Here is a 25,214-nt window from a genome sequence, read left to right on the forward strand (position 1 = left end):
GAATCAAATAATCATTAGGAACGAAATATAAAACCCATCGATACATCATATAGAAGTGGAGATGGCGGATGATGTCTGTGACAAGGGCCTCGCCATGTAGGAGCAGTTATGGGCGGGGGGGGTCTCCAGGATGCATGAGTGGGTATTATTAGAGGGGTGCATGAGCGGTTAAGAGGCGGAGGGGGGGGGGGGGGGGGGTCTGCACACCTTGGGAGGTAGCAGGACTTATTGGGGGAACAAGTCTGTACACCTGGGGGAATTTACACCATGCAGGGGCAGTGAAAGGCGGGTGGCCAGTCTGTATAGCTGGGGGAATTTATACCATGCAGGGGCAGTTATGGGGGTCTCTAAAGTGTTACCCCAGATGAGGGAACAGGATGGGTCCAGGTGTTGGTAAGAAATAAATAAAGGGGGCTCACCTGTCCTGTAGGGTTCAGGAGAGGATGAGAGAGCCCATTACCGGAGCGTATGACACTCAGTGTCCACAGACAACCATGTCCTGCTCATTGACAACTGCGTACGGGGCACTTCCGGTGTCTGCCTTGTACTTCCGGGTCTTGCGTTCCACGACACATACGACTCTTGCGTTCCAAGAGACTTCTGGGCTCTGCTGTGGATCCCGGAGAGCCGTGGTGAGGTTCAGATATGCCCATCATGCTCAGCGCAAGCGGCCGGGGCAAACACAGGGCGGAACATTCCTCGTATTTCTCGTTTTATCGGGTGGAACGCATGACCCGGAAGACGTAACCAGCGAGTTCACAGCATGACCCCGATGGACCGCAGAACCCGGAAGTAAGGTGGAACGCACGTCTACTTACCTTGCTGGATCTCTTATCTATGTAAAATGACCGTATGTTGCTCTCAGGCTGCTGTCCATGAGACCAATGTCCTTAACCCTCACCTTGATCAGTGTAAGTCCTATGTATAAGTTATCTGCTTAACACGCCCCCTCTGAATAATATATAATAGTAGTCACTAGAATTGGAACTGTACTGTAAAACTATCACTAGAGAGGGATCTGTTGTATAGCAGTCACTGGAGTGGGCTCTGTATTGTAAAGCAGTCACTAGAGTAGGCTCTGTATTGTAAAGCAGTCACTAGAGTGGGCTCTGTATTGTATAGCGGTCACTAGAGTGGGCTCTGTATTGTATTGCAGTCACTGGAGTGGGCTCTGTATTGTATAGCGGTCACTGGAGTGGGCTCTGTATTGTATAGCGGTCACTGGAGTGGGCTCTGTATTGTATTGCAGTCACTGGAGTGGGCTCTGTATTGTATAGCGGTCACTGGAGTGGGCTCTGTATTGTATTGAAGTCACTGGAGTGGGCTCTGTATTGTATAGCGGTCACTGGAGTGGGCTCTGTATTGTATTGAAGTCACTGGAGTGGGCTCTGTATTATATAGCGGTCACTGGAGTGGGCTCTGTATTGTATAGCATACACTAGAGTGGGCTCTGTATTGTATAGCGGTCACTAGAGTGGGCTCTGTATTGTATAGCGGTCACTGGAGTGGGCTCTGTATTGTATTGCAGTCACTGGAGTGGGCTCTGTATTGTATTGCAGTCACTAGAGTGGGCTCTGTATTGTATAGCGGTCACTAGAGTGGGCTCTGTATTGTATTGCAGTCACTGGAGTGGGCTCTGTATTGTATAGCGGTCACTGGAGTGGGCTCTGTATTGTATAGCGGTCACTGGAGTGGGCTCTGTATTGTATTGCAGTCACTGGAGTGGGCTCTGTATTGTATAGCGGTCACTGGAGTGGGCTCTGTATTGTATTGAAGTCACTGGAGTGGGCTCTGTATTGTATAGCGGTCACTGGAGTGGGCTCTGTATTGTATTGAAGTCACTGGAGTGGGCTCTGTATTGTATAGCGGTCACTGGAGTGGGCTCTGTATTGTATAGCATACACTAGAGTGGGCTCTGTATTGTATAGTGATCACTGGAGTGGGCTCTGTATTGTATTGCAGTCACTAGAGTGGGCTCTGTATTGTATAGCATACACTGGAGTGGGCTCTGTATTGTATAGCATACACTAGAGTGGGCTCTGTATTGTATAGCAGTCACTAGAGTGGGCTCTGTATTGTATAGCGGTCACTAGAGTGGGCTCTGTATTGTATAGCGGTCACTGGAGTGGGCTCTGTATTGTATTGCAGTCACTGGAGTGGGCTCTGTATTGTATAGCGGTCACTGGAGTGGGCTCTGTATTGTAAAGCAGTCACTAGAGTGGGCTCTGTATTGTATAGCGGTCACTAGAGTGGGCTCTGTATTGTATTGCAGTCACTAGATTGGGCTCTGTATTGTAAAGCAGTCACTAGATTGGGCTCTGTATTGTATAGCAGTCACTAGAGTGGGCTCTGTATTGTATAGTGATCACTAAAATGCTTTGTGAATTATATACTGGTCATTAGAATGCCCTCTGCTTTGAATACTGGTCGGATGGGGTTGGATTATATTTGATTATAGCTGCAGTTTCCCTACTTTTCATAGGTTGACATCTCTCTGTATACTCCAATTTACTTTTTTATATTGATCTTTATTTCTCCTAATTTTAGGTAATTATTTATCTTTATTTCAGGACTTGCACACGCTTAAGGTTCCAGGTTTTTGGTGACAGCAGAATGTACAGGATGTCCCAGAACTTGTCAAGACGGTAACTGGAATCTACTGATTCTGAATTTACAGTACAAGATGCTACATGATAAAATAGCCTGTTTGTGCTATCACTACCAACCAAGATCCCACCTTGGGATCTCGGTTCCCGGCTCCAATACAACTGTGGTCAGTGGTGAAATAGGTAACAGGTAATCTGATTCTATATCGGAGAAGACCACCCAGTAACTTACTGAGTGTGCACAGTGGGGGGATTGGGACCTTGTTAACATGTGGAGGAGATTGGGTAAGGTACCCAATGCCTTGGTGGTAGTGGTGGTGGGATGATTAGTAGCAGTACCTAGAAATCACTGGGGATTGTAATACATATATGTCACTCTCGCCATTATATAGCAAGTGTAAACTAAATTTAAACATAACAGTAATATTTCTTTGTATTATAAAAGCTGTGTCTAGTCACGCTTATTTTAGACTTGACACACATATGGTATTAATGTACTCAGTGAACTTTAAACCAATTTTAAACACTCAATTTTGTTGCACATAATAAATATAATATAACGAGGAAACATTTTTCTTTTCTAAACATTAGAACTTAAACCAGATGTAAACTTGCACATGAAATACCGATTAGAAGCTGAAACTGTCCTCAAACTAAATTCTATCTAAAGGTAAAACTATTCAATAGAGTAGGCCTGAACCAATGTTTGTGGAAATGTTGTTAATCAGCCCTGCCTCATGATCAAGAATGTTTTTCTAATCCTGCAGCACACAAAGGGTTAAAAGGTTCATTGCATGAAGGGTGTTTAATAAATGGAATAAACTAATGTGACTAAAGGCTAAAAAGCAATATAAATGTTATCGTACATCCAAATATAGTAATTTGATTTATACCTTGACACAGTTTCCAAACCTTTGAATGTATAAAACATTGCTTATATAAAACTGACCTTAGACATTAGCAGATTTCATTTATTCATCGGCCAGCTTGTTATAATAGCAGAAGCTCCTTCTCTATCATGAAAAGCCAGAGACTACAGAGGTCTCAACACTATCACCTTAGAAAATCGGTATCCCATTCCTCTGGTCACCAAATTATTGGACCGAATAAAGGGGGCACAGATATTTACCAAATTGGACCTGAGGAGCGTATCAGGATATGTGACGGAGATGAGTGGAAAATGCCATTTAATACTAGAGACGGCCACTACGAATACCTGGTTATCCCGTTTGGACTCGGCAACGCCCCAGCTGTGTTCCAAAGTTTTGTGAACAAAATTTTCAGAGACCTTCTGTATTCTTCCGTTGTTGTCTACTTGGATGATATTTTGATATTCTCGCAGGGTTTAAAGTCTCATCGGGCTCATGTAGCGGAGGTGCTGTCTAGGCTCCGAGCTAACCAGCTCTTTTGTAAACTAGAGAAATGTGTTTTCGAAACATCAGAAACTACCTTTTTGGGCTACATTGTCTCGGGACAAGGATTACGCATGGATCCCAAGAAAGTCAAAGCTATTATCAACTGGCCTATTCCCTTGAGCCTGAAAACCATCCAACGTTTCTTGGGATTCGCCAACTATTACAGGCAGTTCATCCAGAATTATTCCTCGATTGTAGCACTGATTGTTGCTCTTACTAAGAAAGGGGCAGATACCAAGACATGGCCAGCTTCAGCATTATCTGCATTCCATGCCCTCAAAGAGGCTTGTTCCATGGCTCCAGTTTTCAGACAACTCAAAACTTTGTTACCATTCTTTGTTTAAGTGGATGCGTCAGTGGTTGGAGTCGGCACAGTATTATTTTCCTCCTGAGAAACAACTTCACCCATGTGGCTTCTTCTCTCGTAAATTTCTACCGGCCGAGAAGAGTTAATCAATTAGGGATAAGGAACTTTTAGCTATGAAGTTGGCTTTGACAGAACGGAGATATCTGTTGGAAGGAGCGTTGTTCCCTCTGACAGTTTTTACTGACCACAAATATATACTTTACCTTCAGACAGCTCATTACATGAATCCCAGACAGGCTCGTTGGTCTCTCTTCTTTTCACATTTTAAATTGCATGTTACATTTCGACCAGGATCAATAAATAAGAAGGCAGATGCATTGTCCAGAGCTTTTTCATGTGAACCAGAACTGTCCAATATCAATAATCGTCCCATCTTGGAACCAAACTTTTTACAAGCTGCATCAGTATCTCCTCCCCCGATGCCTCCTCCAGGGAAAAGCTTTGTACCTCCTAACCAGCGCAGAAAACTTCTACACTGGTATAATTGTTCCTGGTTTATGGTCACGCTGACACGGTCAAAGTGTTTCCAGAAACTATTGGTGGCCTACTCTTAGAGCAGATGTTAAACAATTTGTGGCAGCCTGTCAAATCTGTGCGCAAAATAAAACTCCTCGTCAGTCTCCAGTTGGTCCCCTGGTGCCATTTCTAATTCCTTCCAAACCTTGGACGCACATCTCCATGGATTTTGTGACAGACCTTCCGCCATGCAATTTAATACTGTATGGGTGGTTGTTGACCGCTTTTCTAAAAATGGCACATTTTATTCCGCTGACTGGTCTGCCTTCAGCTCCACTGCTTGCTCAATTATTTATCAAAGAGATATTCCGCCTACATGGATGCCCTCTCGAGATCGTCTCCGATCAGGGAGTTCAATTCACTATGAAATTCTGGAGATCATTGTGTAAACTGTTGGATATTCAGTTAAACTTTTCCTCATCCTATCATCCTCAGTCCAACGGTCCAACCGAGAGGGTAAATCAGGATCTAGAGACTTTTATTTGGTTATACTCATCTGCTTCACAAGACAATTGGGTGGACCTTCTACCATGGGCCGAGTTTGCCCATAACAATCTTTATCATGAATCCACGTTAGCCACCCCATTTTCTATTGTGTATGGGTTACATCTTAATCTACCCAGCTTCAAGACCGTTTCTCCAACTGAAGTTCCAGTTGCCAACGAACTTCACCGAGATTTCTTGTCCATATGGAATTGGACTCTCAGATGTCTTAGGAAAGCATCTCATTGATATAAACGGTTTGCAGATAGAAGATGCCGTGCCGTACCTCCACTGAAATGGGAGACAAGTTTGGATATCAACCGAGCACATTTGTCTTCGAGTCCCATCCATGACATTTGCACCCCGTTATATCGGTCCTTATAAAATCCTCCGAGTGATTAATCCTGTGTCAGTCAAGCTGAAATTACCAGATTCACTACGGATTGCTAATTTGTTCCATGTTTCTCTCATTAAACCTCTTATTATTAATCGGTTTTCCTCTAGCCCGGCAACTTTGGCTCCTCCGGTGGTGCAGCATTCAGATGAATTAGAGATTTCACAGATATTGGATTCTAAGATCTCACGAGGCAAAATAAAATATCTAGTCCAGTGGAAGGTATGCAGTCCTGAGGAGCGTTCTTTGATCAACGCCTTTGATGTTCATGCTCCAGCTCTGATGAAAAGATTTCATAACAAAAATCCCAGTAAACCAAAACCTTAGGTGTTCAGTGCCCACCTTTTAAGGTGGGGGATACTATCACGCATCTCACCAGTTTCGCTCCGTGTGGTTCACTGTGTGCTTTGGTTTCCCTTGGTTACCACTATCTGCTGTTCAGCCTGACGTTCTTCTATCATCGGACGCCAACTTGCCTAGTGGTCTGCGCATGCATTTCCCTGGGAACCTTCAAAGCCTTTGCTTGGATCATCTGCAGCCATTTCCCTTTATAAGGGCCCTCATCCTTTTAATGGGTGTCAGATCATCAGGTCTCTGATAGGAAGCATTTCCTCTGACTCCTGTTGTTCCTGACATTGTGGATGGTGCAGCTTATTGCTACTCAGGATTCCTGTGCTGCTCACTGCTTCTCAGCAACTACTTGTGCAGGTGATCTCTACTCAGCAATACCTGTGCAACTCACCACTTCTCAGCAATACCTGTGCTGCTTACTGCTTCCCAGCATTACCTGTGCAGCTCATCTCTACTCGGCAATACCTGTGCTGCTTACTGCTTTCCAGTAGTACTTGTGCAGCTCATTGCTCCCCAGCATTATCGCCACAGAGCATCGCTCATCATTGGTCCTGTTCCAGTGTTATAACACCTGTGTGGATCTCAGTGCTATTGCTCTCTGCAGCTCATCACTTCACCACCATATTGGTTCAGCTTCCCTCACAGTCAAGACCTGTAGACTCACTGCAGAGCATCGCTCATCATTGGTCCTGTTCCAGCGTTATAAGACCTGTGTGGACCTCAGCGCTCCAGCTCTCTGCCGTACATCTCTTAACAACTACTTGGTGGTTCTGCACATTCTCTGCTCTGCACCCCCTAGAGGACCGCATATATAAAGTATATAAAATGTAGGAAGAATATAGAGCCTATTATAGTGCATGGACCAGATTATATTCCAGGATATAATATAAATGCAGGCAGTGCAGAAAATATTTAAATGCAGACTTACTGCAGGTAAGGGAAATATTGCAGAATGGCAGGAAAACGTGCTGGAACTGTCCTGAAAATTCCAGGTAAGTAAAGGTGCATGGTCAAAAAGACTTGACTGCAGCTGGGTTTATGTAATCCGTTGACCCAGCACGCACATGTTTAGGTGGATCTTTACCACCCCCCTCAACTGCACACTGCCAGGAGTGATGACGTCACTGTAGGGTGGAGTGTTGGAGCTCCGGGAATGGAGCTCCTTCACAATAATATAATTGAAAAATATACTGGTTACATATAACTAATGTAAAGTAAATTCCTAGGGATGTAGGACACTGCTAGCAGAATCCCATTTCCAGAGACAAAAGAAAAAACAACCTTCTCAGCTCCAGAAGGACTGTTTCAATACAATGTATTATATTTTGGGTTATCCGAGGCCCCAGCTACATTTCAATCGAATATTAAGACCTCGCAGACAGTATGCTGCTGCCCATCTCAATCATGTAGTCATCTATAGTCCTGATTGGCAATCTCCCTCACCAAGTACAAGCCGTATTAGACTCCATCCGCGAGGCAGGGTTGGCAGTCAACCCAAAGAAGCGAGGCTATCCATAACTGGCCTATCCTATAAATAAGAAACAAATGAGAGCCTTTTTAGGGATCCCCAGATATAACATGCGGTTTATTTTCAACTTTGCCGCCATAGCCATTTCGTTATCTGATCTTACTAAAGGGGAAAAATGGTTATGTTAAAATGGGGCACTGAGGTTTGAAAAAGGTTTTCAGGCATTAAAAGTGGATATTCACTCAGTCAGTCTTGCTAACGCCAGACTTTCAGGGTCCTTCCACACTTTAGGAGGGATTCTCTAATGTATTGGTTAGAGCAGGACAAGCTTGGATTTATTTTGTTGTTTTATTTTGTTTTTCATCTTTAATAAAACTACCTGAAGCTACTTGTACCAGTACATTGGACTACTGTGACTTTTTTATAACTGCTGTGTGATAAGTGCCCTGTCTACACTGTACCCTAATCTCGTGACAATATATATTTATATATGCACAGTTCATATTCTAGGCAACAGTATTTGGATTTCATGTAACTAGCAGCACATGTTCATGCTGGCTAACATATATAGATTCCTGCTGATAGTTATAGTCACATTGGCAAAAAAGGCCATACTGGGTAAATGGACCTCGCATGCATCCCCGACGGTAATAGAATTGAAATTGGAATTGATGGAGATTTTGTACTTTGAAAGACGTGCCACTATCTCTGATCTGGAAAAAGGGGTCAAAGGTTTCCACGCCAAATCGGGAGCTTATATAGATGCACTTGATGAATCAACTCAAGCCTATTTCATTCAAATGTTTGAGGGTACCAGGTGGTCTTTATTGAGACGTCTATGAGGAGATTCATTATGTAGAACATTGAAACCAGTAACAAATAGACAACATTGAATGTAGGGTGGATTGTCCTTCCCCCACCCTCAGTCTCTGTCTCATGTTATTTCATGGTCTGTACTTTCTTCAAATGACACTTCCTCTACTTTAGTCTGAGTTAAATTGGAATTGTGGATTTTGGAATTTGAAATGTACGAAGTAATTTGATTTAGATAATGTTTTATTGCTGATTTCATGACTTCGGTACCCTCTTTCCTCCTCCCTCTTCCCTCCCCACACACCTCTATTTCTTTGTAAAGGTTGAAAAATTGTATTTGTACAACTGATGGTCATGTTTTAAATGTATGTTATCTTGTAAATTCTTTCCTTTAAAAAGTATTAGAAAAAATAGAAAAAAAACAAAAAAAGAGATTCCTGCTGTCCAACAGAAGTTCACTCAGCACTGACACCTGTAATGGGCTGGACTCAGCACTGACACCTGTAATGGGCTGGACTCAGCACTGACACCTGTAATGGGCTGGACTCAGCACTGACACCTGTAATGGGCTGGACTCAGCACTGACACCTGTAATGGGCTGGACTCAGCACTGACACCTGTAATGGGCTGAACTCAGCACTGACACCTGTAATGGGCTGGACTCAGCACTGACACCTGTAGTGGACTGGACTCAGCACTGACACCTGTAATGGGCTGGACTCAGCACTGACACCTGTAATGGGCTGAACTCAGCACTGACACCTGTAATGGGCTGGACTCAGCACTGACACCTGTAATGGGCTGAACTCAGCACTGACACCTGTAATGGGCTGGACTCAGCACTGACACCTGTAATGGGCTGGACTCAGCACTGACACCTGTAATGGGCTGGACTCAGCACTGACACCTGTAATGGGCTGGACTCAGCACTGACACCTGTAATGGGCTGGACTCAGCACTGACACCTGTAATGGGCTGGACTCAGTACTGACACCTGTAATGGGCTGGACTCCCCACTGACACCTGTAATGGGCTGGACTCAGCACTGACACATGTAATGGGCTGGACTCAGCACTGACACCTGTAATGGGCTGGACTCAGCACTGACACCTGTAATGGGCTGGACTCCCCACTGACACCTGTAATGGGCTGGACTCAGCACTGACACCTGTAATGGGCTGGACTCAGCACTGACACCTGTAATGGGCTGGACTCAGCACTGACACCTGTAATGGGCTGGACTCAGCACTGACACCTGTAATGGGCTGGACTCAGCACTGACACATGTAATGGGCTGGACTCAGCACTGACACCTGTAATGGGCTGGACTCCCCACTGACACCTGTAATGGGCTGGACTCCCCACTGACACCTCTAATGGGCTGAACTCCCCACTGACACCTGTAATGGGCTGGACTCAGCACTGACACCTGTAATGGGCTGGACTCAGCACTGACACCTGTAATGGGCTGGACTCAGCACTGACACCTGTAATGGGCTGGACTCAGCACTGACACCTGTAATGGGCTGGACTCAGCACTGACACCTGTAATGGGCTGGACTCAGCACTGACACCTGTAATGGGCTGGACTCAGCACTGACACCTGTAATGGGCTGGACTCAGCACTGACACCTGTAATGGGCTGGACTCAGCACTGACACCTGTAATGGGCTGGACTCAGCACTGACACCTGTAATGGGCTGGACTCAGCACTGACACCTGTAATGGGCTGGACTCAGCACTGACACCTGTAATGGGCTGGACTCAGCACTGACACCTGTAATGGGCTGGACTCAGCACTGACACCTGTAATGGGCTGGACTCCCCACTGACACCTGTAATGGGCTGAACTCCCCACTGACACCTGTAATGGGCTGGACTCAGCACTGACACCTGTAATGGGCTGGACTCAGCACTGACACCTGTAATGGGCTGGACTCAGCACTGACACCTGTAATGGGCTGGACTCAGCACTGACACCTGTAATGGGCTGGACTCCCCACTGACACCTGTAATGGGCTGGACTCAGCACTGACACATGTAGTGGGCTGGACTCAGCACTGACAACTGTAATGGGCTGGACTCAGCACTGACACCTGTAGTGGGCTGGACTCAGCACTGACAACTGTAATGGGCTGGACTCAGCACTAGCACCTGTAGTGGGCTGGACTCCCCACTGACACCTGTAATGGGCTGGACTCAGCACTGACACCTGTAGTGGGCTGGACTCAGCACTGACACCTGTAATGGGCTGGACTCAGCACTGACACATGTAATGGACTGGACTCAGCACTAGCACCTGTAGTGGGCTGGACTCAGCACTAGCACCTGTAGTGGGCTGGACTCCCCACTGACACCTGTAATGGGCTGGACTCAGCACTGACACCTGTAATGGGCTGGACTCAGCACTAGCACCTGTAGTGGGCTGGACTCAGCACTGACACCTGTAATGGGCTGAACTCCCCACTGACACCTGTAATGGGCTGGATTCAGCACTGACACCTGTAATGGGCTGGACTCAGCACTAGCACCTGTAGTGGGCTGGACTCAGCACTGACACCTGTAATGGGCTGGACTCAGCACTGACACATGCAATGGGCTGAACTCCCCACTGACACCTGTAATGGGCTGGATTCAGCACTGACACCTGTAATGGGCTGGACTCAGCACTAGCACCTGTAGTGGACTGGACTCAGCACTGACACATGTAATGGGCTGGACTCAGCACTGACACCTGTAATGGGCTGGACTCAGCACTGACACCTGTAATGGGCTGGACTCAGCACTGACACCTGTAATGGGCTGGACTCAGCACTGACACCTGTAATGGGCTGGACTCAGCACTGACACCTGTAATGGGCTGGACTCCCCACTGACACCTGTAATGGGCTGGACTCCCCATTGACACCTGTAATGGGCTGGACTCAGCACTGACACCTGTAATGGGCTGGACTCAGCACTGACACCTGTAGTGGACTGGTCTCAAGGAACTGGAACAGCAAATACAAAGGAAGAAGCTGATGAGTTGTGATGCAGTCCAGCATTGACACTGTTGCCGGTGAGTAGAAGCAGGTCAGGCACTAACGTCTCATCAATCATACCATCATTCCACAGAGTTCAATGGGTGTAGATAACCGGATGCAGCAGATACAATAACAGAGCACAGTTAGTAGTACGGCGCTAGATAGCAGCAAGTAGACCGGAGAGTACCAATGCAGGAACGAAGCACAACAATAGTTCAGTACTCAATAGCAACAGGTGGAATCGGACACAGCTAATACAGAATCTGAGCACAGCTCAAAAAGTATAGGCTTACACGGCACAGCGGAGGGTAGTAGCAAGATGTCCAAGTGCACACAGAATCCAGGCAAATAAATAAATCATAGTCAAACAATGCATGGTCAGAATGGCAGGCAGCTATTAGTAGTAGTCAGTACAGACCAGGATGAGGATGCAGGATTGTTGGACTCTAGTCGAGAGACTATCTGGCAAGGGATCCTTGAACTGACTAGATCTTAAAAGCACAGGCATTCCCTCCAACAGCAGTTAATTTTATGGTTGTGGTACATATCTGGTCTGTTGAACAAAGCTATGCCTGCATACCAAAATATTTGTCAACCCAGTTTTGATGCTATAACTACTTTGCTGGGGCTGACCTAAGTATATTAGAATATGAGCATCCATTCCTGTTGGATATTCCTCTCCTTGCCACAACTTCCTCCTCTTTGCCTACACTACACTAGAAAACCTAGCAGTATTACAGGTATGAACAACCAGCGGGATGCTTACACTGGGCTTACCTTGGCGGTTGCCCAATATTGGTTCCTTACTGCAATTAGACATTTGGTATTTATTGATACTTCTATAATAAACAGAATTAAAAATGTGTATATATATATATATATATATATATATATATATATATATATTTATTTATACGTGTGTATTGCTTCGTGTCTAAGACTTGATTTGGAGGTAAAATGTTCCCACATTGAGAACAAGTAAACCTTTTATCACTTATGTGAATTATCTGAATACTAGTGAGGCTTGAGATACTGATAAAACATTTCCCACATTTAGAGCAGGTAAAAGGTTTCTCCTCTGTATGAATTCTACAATGTGCATCAAGAGTGAACTTCATGCTAAAACATTTCCCACATTCAGAGCACACAAATGGCCTCCGCATGATTTTTCTGATGTCTAACAAGACTTGATTTTGTGTTATAACACTTTCCACATTCACTGCATGAAAATGGCTTGTCTCCTGTGTGAACAATCTGATGTATCCAAAGACTTGACCTAGAGGGAAAATGCTTCCTACGGTCAGAACAAGAAAATGGTATTTGCCCTGTGTGAAAAATCTGATGTGTAATACGACTTGAACTGCCGATGAAACATTTCCCACATTCAGAGCAAGAAAATGGCTTCTCTCCCATGTGACTTCTCTGATGTGAACTGAGAGTTGACTTTGTGCTGAAACATTTCCCACACTGAGAACAAGGAACGGGTTTCCCCCTATTGTGGCTTCTCTTGTGTATAATAAGAAATGCCTCCCACATTCAGAGCATATCGGTTCATTACCAGTGTGAACTGTCTGGTGTTAAACAAGATTTGCATATCTAATGAAACTTTTTTCACACTTAGAACAATTATACATCCTGTGATACTGACATGGATTTATATTCTTTTAATTGTAAATTACTGTCATCGGTACTATGTCCATTAATATTTGAATTATATAGTCTCTCTGCATGATCTGCAGGTGTATATATCATTGTTTCTGTGAGGTTTTTTTCTTCACGGGTCTGAACCTTCCTTAATACAAACTAATGTACACTGCATTTGTGTACTTTCCAGGGGTGTATATATACATTTATCAACAAGATTTTGTTCTTCAAAGATGACCAATTCCTCCATAACATGAGCAGATATATATTGTATATGTATATCTGTGGGTGTATAAATATTGGTGTCTGTAAGGTTTCCTCCATCACATGAGACTGATTCCTCCTTAATATGAATAGATGTATATTGTGTATAATCTGTGTGTGTGTGTATAAATGTCATTGGGATTTCCTTGTTCTATCACTTTACCACAATATACTGCCTTTAGACCACTTATCATTAAAAGTTTTGGCTCTGTATTATGTTTAATTAAAAACTGCTCTTCATTTACACAGTGAGATGATGTAATATCGCAGAAAAATCCTCCACTTCTGTTTCGTGTATCAGGAGAGTATGTTGGAGAGAAGCACGCAATAATTACTGTCCTCAGATAAACATAGCTTGTCCATTGTGATATGTGACCAAAGTGAAGTGTGCAGGACCAGTAATGGAATACAGTCAATGACAATGGATTCACACCATAAACCTCAATTACTCCACAAACAAAGGGTAATCAGAATGCTGCAACAAATAGATTCCTGGTTCCCAAGAAAACAACCAGATTGTTCTCATTATTAACATGACTCCAAACATGCACCAAGTGTATCTAAACTATGCAGTTTGTTATGTTGCACAAACTGAAGACATTTCTCTGACGTGTCTGCTGTACTGCAAAATACCTTCTTTGGCAGCGAATTCCTCATGGTCTTTTGTGTGTTACCAACATAAACCCCTCCATTCCAGAGTGAAGGGATGATCTTGTGGTTTCATTAACACCCAGGAATGACACAGACAGAGCTAGAGGTCATTATGGGACGTAGCCACCAAGGAGTACAACTACGTACGTGGATGCCCTTGTTCTGCTAGCTGGCAGGAGGGTACCCTACAGACAAATACTCCTGTGTAGACATCTTTAGGCTATGTACACACTGGCATTAAGATTCTGCGTTTAAGATGCATTTACAATGTGTTTAAGCATGTAGACACATGTGAAAATAGAAATCAGTGTACCAAAGGGGAACACAAATATTCCCATTTTTCTAAAAATACCAGTATGTATGTAGACTTTTGTGAATGTAGCTGTTTATTTATTAGGGTGAGCACTCACAATAATTCCTATTTCCCTTGGACATGAAAGCTCTGCATTATTTATATGGATCTATATCAAGGCTGGATGTAGTTTTATTATTAGGCTGCTCGGCTTGACAACTTCAGTCGGAACTGGTTTAGAGCCAGAGTGTGTCAGAGAACCCCATGGCTCTAAAAATCGTGGCTTCAACAATCAAGCCGTTAACCGAGGTAAACTCTGCCACACCGGGCCCTCCTCCATGCATAGGATGTAGGTGTACCAAGACCTCCGAGGCCAGACGAATTACCAGAATGCTCTGTCTCTGTACCTCTTGGTAGAGGAGAGTGAGAGATATTGATATATATTTGTGTAATATATATATATATATATATATATATATATATATATATATATATATAAAATCATACCTGCCTGCTCCACGGTCTGTCACGTTTGCTGCCTCTGCGCAAGGAGAGAGAACTGCAATGAGGACTTACTGCAAATGCCACCAGGGGGTAAATGTATTATACTCCGATTTTTTCAAGTCGCCGGAAATCAGCGAGTTTACAGCTAAAATTTAAAGCGACGCTGGCTTGTAAAGGCAAGTTTGACACAAGCCTGTGTCAATCACGTCATACCAGCCTGTGCTCTCATCACATTGCATCAGCCTGTGTCTAATATGTAACATTATACAAAACTTTTTTGCCTCATTACCACATTGTAACAGGTCATGAACAAATCCATGAATTTTCACGCCACATACATGCAAGGAATACGTTCACTACTTATCCAAAATTGAGGGCCAGCTGGTTCTCAGAGTGCTGTGCTGCCTCCTTCAAAGGCTGTGAGACGAGCAGGCAGATGTTTGGTGCGCCTCTGAATAATGGGGCTCTCCGGCTGCGCTTACTGTGCACCACCAGCCCTCATTATTATACTGGATGTGGTGTGAGACTGTCAGCTACACCTAGCAGACTGAGAAAGAAAATAAATTGGCAACACAAATATTGGGGTGCTCAAGCACCGACAGCTGGCTGGGGATTATATGCTGTAGGTCTTTCATGGTTTTTTCAGTAAACTTTACATTATTGTGTTTTTTAATGTCCACTAGTCTTTGTTGCTGTTAGCTGGGAGATCTGCGGCTTTTAAACGAGAGAGAGAGAGAGAGAGTATATTCAGCCTTTTTACTTACTTCCACAGTAGAACGCATGTGCGTTCCTTAGACACAAGTTTGGATTTTTGGCATTTGGAATGCAAGTTTGCATTTCAAATGCCGAACTTCCTGTCGGTGGAACGCACACTGCGGAAGTAAAAGCCTGCAGATACAGGGCCAGGTAGCGGGGGGCGGCTGCGCCCCCTTGGGCTTGTGCTCTGGACGACGGCACAATCAGAAATATCACTGTCTCCATTGAGAAATATCTACCTGGCTTGACTAGCCATGTTTATCTCACTCCATTCTCTATACAATACAAGTCTCCATTCCTAATAACAAGCTGCTCCATTACCTGTCCATGTTCAGTCCAATTCAACCAATATAATTCAAGCCAAGCCACAGGATAAGTTTACACACTCGTTCTTCCACCTATTGTTCCCTTGACTCTTGGGTCCAACATATGATGTCCGCACTAACCCAGTGCACATGAACATTGTGCTTCTTGTCTAGAGACTCCACTTTCTGATACATGGCCAAATTCTTTTTGCAAAATATTCTGCTGAATACCAAACCACATAGTGAAAATTCTAACTTGCATTCTAATATTAATGCATAAACACTTTAATTACTTTTGTAAATTTAGCTCCTTGAAGCAAACTCAGTGTCCTATGCAATAAGTCCCTAGGTATTTATTTAGTGTATATATCAGAGAGACCACCAGACTGAATAACAGAAGACACAAACCTGTCCCTAACTACAGCTTAAATGATATTTACACCTAGATGTTATATTATAATGTACCCCTCCCCAGCCCCAGCTGGCAGAGCTGTGGTGTTGCCCAGTTTGGGGGGTTCCCAACATTGGCACCCCTGGTTGGGGGCTGTATAATAAAATGTGGCTTTTGGGTGGAAATGTCCTTTAATAATCACAGGGGGAGATATCCCCAGCAACCAATGAGAGAGCATCCCCATTACCCCCACTGCAAACTTCTCAGTGATTGGATGCCTCATATAAGTGATGCCCAGCCCCACTAGCACATAGTGACCTGTGATTATCACCAGACCTGAGGACACCACAAGGAAACTGGTTACTTTCATATAACCCAGCAGAAAGGAGTTTTACTTTCACTTCCGGGTTGCAGGGAAGCGGACTTCCGGGTTGTGCGTTCCACTGGACCTGTATGTAGCGTTACTTCCGGGTTCTGCGGTGCAGGGTGTGCGTCACTTCCGGGTTCTGCTCTCAATGCTCCTCCTGGAAGGACATCGGTACCAGGGACTGCGGGTTACAGTGTGATTGTAGGTGATGTACGTGTCTATGTATAACTGCCATAACATTAGTTATTACCGGGTCTGGGGTGATATGAGGGATAATTACTAGGTCTGGGGTGATATGAGGGATAATTACCAGGTCTGGAGTGATATGAGGAATAATTACCGGGTCTGGGGTGATATGAGGGATAATTACTAGGTCTGGGGTGATATGAGGGATAATTACCAGGTCTGGGGTGATATGAGGGATAATTACCAGGTCTGGGGTGATAAGAGGGATAATTACTAGGTCTGGGGTGATATGAGGGATAATTACCAGGTCTGGGGTGATATGAGGGATAATTACCAGGTCTGGGGTGATAAGAGGGATAATTACTAGGTCTGGGGTGATATGAGGGATAATTACTAGGTCTGGGGTGATATGAGGGATAATTACTAGGTCTGGGGCGATATGAGGGATAATTACCAGGTCTGGGGTGATATGAGGGATAATTACCGGGTCTGGGGTGATATGAGGGATAATTACAAGGTCTGGGGTGATATGAGGGATAATTACTAGGTCTGGGGCGATATGAGGGATAATTACATGGTCTGGGGTGATATGAGGGATAATTACTAGGTCTGGGGCGATATGAGGGATAATTACTAGGTCTGGGGCGATATGAGGGATAATTACTAGGTCTGGGGTGATATGAGGGATAATTACTAGGTCTGGGGCGATATGAGGGATAATTACTAGGTCTGGGGCGATATGAGGGATAATTACCAGGTCTGGGGTGATAAGAGGGATAATTACATGGTCTGGGGTGATATGAGGGATAATTACTAGGTCTAGGGCGATATGAGGGATAATTACTAGGTCTGGGGCTATATGAGGGATAATTACTAGGTCTGGGGCGATATGAGGGATAATTACCGGGTCTGGGGTGATATGAGGGATAATTACTAGGTCTGGGGTGATATGAGGGATAATTACCAGGTCTGTGGTGATAAGAGGGATAATTACTAGGTCTGGGGTGATATGAGGGATAATTACTAGGTCTGAGGCGATATGAGGGATAATTACTAGGTCTAGGGCGATATGAGGGATAATTACTAGGTCTGGGGCTATATGAGGGATAATTACTAGGTCTGGGGCGATATGAGGGATAATTACATGGTCTGGGGTGATATAAGGGATAATTACCAGATCTAGGGTGATATGAGGGATAATTACTAGGTCTGGGGTGATAAGAGGGATAACTACTAGGTCTGGGGTGATATGAGGGATAATTACTAGGTCTGGGGTGATATGAGGGATAATTACCGGGTCTGGGGCGATATGAGGGATAATTACCGGGTCTGGGGCGATATGAGGGATAATTACTAGGTCTGGAGCGATATGAGGGATAATTACCAGGTCTGGGGTGATATGAGGGATAATTACCGGGTCTGGGGTGATATGAGGGATAATTACTAGGTCTGGGGTGATATGAGGGATAATTACCAGGTCTGTGGTGATAAGAGGGATAATTACTAGGTCTGGGGTGATATGAGGGATAATTACCGGGTCTGGGGTGATATGAGGGATAATTACTAGGTCTGGGGCGATATGAGGGATAATTACTAGGTCTGGGGTGATATGAGGGATAATTACTAGGTCTGGGGTGATATGAGGGATAATTACTAGGTCTGTGGTGATAAGAGGGATAATTACTAGGTCTGGGGTGATATGAGGGATAATTACCGGGTCTGGGGTGATATGAGGGATAATTACTAGGTCTGGGGCGATATGAGGGATAATTACTAGGTCTGGGGCGATATGAGGGATAATTACTAGGTCTGGGGTGATATGAGGGATAATTACTAGGTCTGGGGTGATATGAGGGATAATTACCGGGTCTGGGGTGATATGAGGGATAATTACTAGGTCTGGGGTGATATGAGGGATAATTACCAGGTCTGTGGTGATAAGAGGGATAATTACTAGGTCTGGGGTGATATGAGGGATAATTACCGGGTCTGGGGTGATATGAGGGATAATTACCGGGTCTGGGGTGATATGAGGGATAATTACTAGGTCTGGGGTGATATGAGGTATAATTACTAGGTCTGGGGTGATATGAGGGATAATTACTAGGTCTGGGGTGATATGAGGGATAATTACAGGGTCTGGGGTGATATGAGGGATAATTACAGGGTATGGGGTAATATGAGGGATAATTACCGGATGTAGGGTGATATGAGGGATAATTACTAGGTCTGGGGTGATATGAGAGATAATTACCGGGTCTGGGATGATATGAGGAATAATTACCAGGTCTGGGGTGATATGAGGCATAATTACCAGGTCTGGGGTGATATGAGGGATAATTACTAGGTCTGGGATGGTATGAGGAATAATTACTAGGTCTGGGGTGATATGAGGGATAATTACCGGAGCTGAGGAGCCAGGAGAGATAATTGCCGAATCTATGGTGATATGATGGACATGCCAGGTCTGGGTTGATAAATTGGATAATTATCTATGGTGACAAGATAAGATAGCTGCGAAGTTAAGCATAGTAAATTCAGCATTGCTGTTTATGTTCCAAACCTTATGATTGGCCATTAATTCTTTAACTCTCTCCTCCCACTGATGAAGTCACTGGAAAGGTTTAGTTAAATATATTAACTTCAGGTATGTTATTTAGCTCAGTATTACAGTGAATTCAAATAAATACTGAAAATATTTTTCCACACAAATTAGCTAAAATGAAGGTTTTATGTTTTCTGTATTTTCATATATATGAAGGACAAGGTAAAAATATAGCATTTGAACATCCATCACATTTACAAAAGGATTTTGTTTGGAGATATTTTTAGTAATGGCACTACCATATACCCATGGAGATAATCTACCTGCTGGAGAGGTGAGGGGTTCTGGGAATATCATAGCATGTGCTCTGGCGATATTTATTAGTGTTTCTCAACATACAGGATTATATTGTGAAGAAGCCTGGTAAAGATTGTGACACCCAGCAGATGCCCCCGTGTAGGGAAAATTGAGCAGGACCCAGAGCCCCATCACGGTGCCTCCACCTCACTCACTGATACATGAGAGAGACAATGACCAGAAAATCCTAGAACTCACCAACAAGATCATTCAGCTGCTGACTGGAGAGGTGACTGCTGGGAATGGGACATTATACAGTAACACCAGGGGATGTATCTGGATGATGACTGTATCATTGTGTGTGTCAGGTTCCTATAAGGTGTCAGGATGTCACTGTCTATTTCTCCATGGATGAGTGGGGATATTTAGAAGGACATAAGGAACTGTACAAGGACGTGATGATGGAGGATCGCCAGACACTCACATCAATGGGTAAGATGAGGATTAATCTCTGTTTTATATAAGTATGCAGCTTAGTGTCATATTCAGAAATGTCAGATTACGATCTTGAGAATATGAACATTTTGGTTGAATTGTTGCTATTTTTGGCTAAATGTTACACTTTTTTTCCATGCTATGTAATGGAATGATTATGTTGTGGACTTTGGCAGTTCATCTAGAAGTGGGAATAATACAGAAACCTCTTCTATCTGTGGCTGGTAGTGCTACAAGACAGTTCAAATATGTCATTTTGGTGTCAAATGATGTTACTCTCTTTTGAATTGCACAAGCTTTACTATAATAATGCATTAATAAGATACAAACTTGTAACACCATATCTGTTAACACATTTGAGCTACTAAACTCTGTTATAAATAGATTTCCTCTTAGTACTATGGGTTAACTTCCTAGTTTACTGAACAGAGAAGAGGAAATCTGTTTTGATGAGGACTTACAGGATCTGGAAAGTCTTGGCATCGCACCTCACAGAGGAATTCTAGCTGAGGCAGGGGTAGCTCCCTGGGACCGCATGGGCATACATTTTTTAGCAGACATTTGTGAGCTGTACAGGTTAAACTTAGCCTGCTAACAAGAGACAGAAGAACAGCAAACCTAGGTAAACTGCCTAGCTATTGGTGGCTTTTTATCTACCTTAGAATAGTTAGTTATCCCTGTTTCTTCAATACCCTTGTAGAATCTGTGTGGAAACAGAAGACTAGCAAAACCCACAGGGTCTGTGGAGCATGTGATGGAGAACTGCAGTAGATTGTGTGGAATGTGCTCCCAATTTAAGGGTGGAACTAGACCAACCTCCTCAGCAAATTAAGGAATTAATGAACTGAATGATAAGATCTTTTTTATTAAAAAAGTTTTATTTGCTTGTCATGGGAGCAAAGAACCTGATCACAGATTCTGACACACAAAAGCCCTCTGCGAATGAATTGGGAGAATCGCTTGAGAAGCAGATCTGGTCCTCAGATAGTGAAGAGGAGAACCCAGGTCTTCTAATAAGGAAGTAGTGGAGGTGCCTCTGAACCATATTGATACAGGATACACCAAGTCCATATGCAAGCCGAGGGGGGAGTTTTTTTTTCTAGTGCCTGGAAACCCCCCTCCAAGCCTCAGACACTGTATAATTGAGGTGGCTGGACCATGCCCCCGCTTCACACGGCTCTGCTTGAAAAGGGAGCGCTGCGTGCACCTAACAGTAGTGCATGCAGCATTGCCCATGTATACTATAGGGATAGGAAGAGTTGGAGAGCAGCCAAGCACTGTCTACTAGTGGCGTGGTGTGGAAACCCCTCTGTACAAATCCTGCATTTGCCCGTGAAGTCTGACAATATTTTTTCAACTCATCTGGACTAAGGAAGAGTACAGACAAAACATTTTTGCCCAAAATCTATAAGCTCCATTATTAAAGCAATAGAGAAAGTCATACTTCCAAGCCTGCAGACGTCAGAAAGCCCCCTGTCTACGCATTGCATTTGTAGCACAACTTATACCGCTTTCATCCTGCCGCCCCTGCAATTTCCAGGGTTTTTCAAGCCGGGGTATTTGCCTAGTCTCCGAGCGTCCCAGTTCAGAGACCCCGTTCACACCTTGGACCCCATTCATACTGAACACTGGGTCTGCCCTGGCAATAAATGTGAGTCATCATTAGAGGAGCTTTCATTGGCTGAAAAATACTGAGGTCATTTAAAGAGGACTAGTTTTGTTGCACACCAAGATGAGGTCAAAGTGGGTGGTGACTGTTCACAGCATTGCTCTAATCATGGCCGACGAGTCACTTTTGTGTAGCCCGAAGTTCATGTTTTATTGCGTTTATTTACTGTTTTATACCACCCAAATGCGCCATTCACTCTGCTTCTCCTTCTAGACTCTTCTGCAGCAGCATAACAATGACGTCATCCTCCTGCTTCCTAGACAGCCAGTCAGCTGCTTTATATGTGAGGTGGGTTGAAAAACCCGGGTCTCACCATTCATACTGCAGGCTAACCAGGCCCGACACGGGAATTACCCCACCAAAAGTCCCGGGTCTAAATCAATAACACCATTCATACTACGCCTGAACCCGGGTCGTCTGGGCTTGTCCCAGCAAAAACCCGGGTTTTTTATGCAGTATGAATGGGGTAATAGTCTTTTTTTTCCAGGTTTTGTGTTCTAGGTTGCCATTTCCAATTTACATGCCTACCATTCAGCCTGTCTACGTTCCTGAGAAGGTTCACCAAGGTGCTATTCGTTCTCATGACGGCTTTCAGGAAGCAAGGTATCATGGTTTGGCCCTACCTGGACAATATCCTGGTGGTAGGAAAATCAAAAGATATCCCAAGCCAGAACATTAAGTTGATCAATTTTCTACAATGGCTTGGTTGAATTATAAACATGGAAAAAAGTCATCCTGCGCAGTCTCAGCAACTACAATTCCTTGGGATGCATATAGACACATCAAAAGACAAAGTGTCAGACGATAGACAGTGCAAAGTATAATGTTTGACACATCAGATTCAGTCCCAGCTTATCCCTCATTCAGGGACTGTTTTAGTTACTTGGAGATGTTTTCTTCTTGCATCCCACCTTGGGCAAGATGGCATATGTGGAATCTGCAACTGTTATCACTCAAACAAAGGGAACATAGGCAAAAGTCTCTATATCTGGGTATTATGCGAACAAGGACTGTGAGAAATAGCCTCAATGGTGGCAAGACCCCAAAGATGGAAGAGTACCCCTCTCAGAATCAGAGTCAGTTGTGTTTACAATAGACTTCAGTACCAGAGGTTTGGTGTGCACAGGTGATACAGGGCACACGTCACCAGAAAGAAAGAAAGAAAACTTCATACAAACATTTTGGAGATGAGAGCATTTTGTAGAGCAATTGCACATTTTCAACCTCTATTGTATCACAGACATCTCAAGATCTTCTCAGCCAACCGAACTGGTGGTATTCATAAATAGACCAGGGGGTACCAAGAGCAGAGCTTACATGAGTTATGTCATAGGCAGAGAACAACCTAACACACCTTTCAAGTAGCAAGCAAGAACAGCATTGTTGTAGACTAGCATCCACCCATGAGAATGGGCACTGTACAAGGTGTTTCAACTGTTGATAGAAAGGTTTGGAGTCCCTGGAATAGACTTAATGGTCATGATTCAAAATACCAAGATAGATTCTGTGCAAATCCTTAATACAGCCAGATGTTTGGTGGCCAAGGGCTGGAAAAACTCAGATTCCCCCTCCAGACAGCAACTCCCAAATTTTGGTTTTTGGCATCAATGGAAAAAATATTGGCATATTTGAATAATAAATCCCATAAAATTTCCAAAATCTGGTGTGATTGGTTTATATATAATAATTCCTCAATTTCACACACTTATATTGCTCATCCCCAAGATATTTCTTCCCTCTTCTTCTGAATTGTTCTGACCATTGGTCAATATATTTCAGTCCCTTCATAATCGAATAATTGGTCATCGGGAGTCCCATATTCCGTCTCAGTTCTTCCAACCCCAACCCCTCTTTCCCTCCCCCCCTCCTCCTTATATTATTGAACAAAAAATAAGACCTCACACTCTTTTACAACTGTTTGGGTATTGTACTATCATTTTCTGCACATTTCAGACTAACTAAATATATGTGTTGTCACAAAGATCCCAGAGTAGAGGATAAATGCTCTGACAAGACCTTGTCACTTCCCTTTGGGATATGTATTTCCAATGTTCCCTCTCATTCCACAAACCTTGGGAAAAGTCAGGAAGGAAGCAGTGGAGGCCTTTCTTCTATTCCTGCCTAGTCGACAATGATTTGTAGCTTTGGAGATGCTTCTAGAGCAACCATGGTCTCTGCCACTTCAACCGAACCTCCTACTCCGGGGACCAGTTCTGCACCTGAACCCAAGTACTTAAGGAATTTCTAACTAAGTGATTGAGGTATTGTTGCAAGCCAGAAAGAAGAGTTCGCCGGTAATTTACTACAGGATTTAGAAAAAGTATATCCTCTGTTACAAATAGAAGGCTAATGAGCCAGTGTCGGTAAGCATTTTCGCAAGTACAGAATTTTCTGCAGGAAGGATTAGAAAAAAGGTTGGCACTCAGAATTCGGAATGTCCCGTGGTCAGGACTTAGCATCCTTATGGACACAAGATTTAGAATTTTATATTTTTATTTCAAGCAGTGAATGAAATTTAACCTGGCATCAGATCTTCCTTAGCACTGTAGGACCTTACAACTTTTCTTGATGCATTGATGTCAACTCCTTTTGTACCTTTACAAGACATTTCTCTTAGATGGCTCACGGTCAAAGTATTATTACATCTGCCACAAGAATAGGAGAACTGCATGCTTTATGGTGCAAGGAACCATTCTTGACCATTTTTCTGGTTAAGGTGGTCCAGCTTTTTCTACCTAAACTAGTGTCTACCTTTCATATCAATCCGGAGATTATATTACCATAATTATGCTCAAGTAATTAAAAAGTGATTCCTTACACGTTGTTAGACACCAAAGAAGTTTAGAAAGACTAATCAGCTTTTCGCCCTGCTGCAGGAATACGACTAGGGCATGCTACATCCAAAAATACACTTTCAAGATAGATCCATAATGTCATTGTACAGGCATGTAAGTGGGAAAGGTGCCTGAGATTCTGAGGACATATTTAACTAAAAGATGGCAACCTCTTGGGAATGCAATCAACGAAATCTGCAAAAGGGTGATCACTGATACACACCTTTACAAGACATTACCTTTCGGATATGACATCGACTCAGGATATTTTAGTTTGTAAGTAGAATCCTTCAAACTATGGGTCAATAAAATGAGTGTATTTCATTATTTCTGCCCATCCTATGTTGTTGTTGCATGGGCAAATCCCATTTGTTAGGACTGCCCGAGAGTCCAAAGAGGAAATAAATTACAGTTACCATTAATATTGTTTCATCTAAGGACTCTCTGGCAGCCCCAATATTAACACCCTTGTTGTCTCTTAGAAAGAGGAGGAGTAACAATCTATACCTTCAGAGGTGTTTTCTGTTCCCATATCTGCTCAGCTACCTAGGGAGTTGACCCATTCATTAGGGCTACAA

The 25,214-nt window shown here is 43.7% G+C and overlaps 2 protein-coding genes across 2 annotated transcripts in view; one reads left to right on the forward strand and one right to left on the reverse strand.

Annotated features, from left to right (window-relative positions):
• Positions 1–25,214, forward strand: part of LOC142159872 (uncharacterized) — a 52,179-nt gene that overhangs the window by 24,018 nt on the left and 2,947 nt on the right. The window contains exon 2 of the mRNA XM_075214715.1: positions 20,007–20,130. Within this exon, the coding sequence (XP_075070816.1) occupies positions 20,046–20,130 (85 nt within the window). The 5' untranslated portion in view covers positions 20,007–20,045. The remainder of the gene's footprint in view (positions 1–20,006; positions 20,131–25,214) is intronic.
• LOC142159945 (uncharacterized) overlaps positions 1–25,214 on the reverse strand; it is a 51,061-nt gene that overhangs the window by 6,800 nt on the left and 19,047 nt on the right. The window lies entirely within an intron of this gene.

The sequence above is a fragment of the Mixophyes fleayi genome, chromosome 6, assembly GCF_038048845.1.
Source record: "Mixophyes fleayi isolate aMixFle1 chromosome 6, aMixFle1.hap1, whole genome shotgun sequence".
Lineage (NCBI taxonomy): Eukaryota > Metazoa > Chordata > Amphibia > Anura > Limnodynastidae > Mixophyes > Mixophyes fleayi.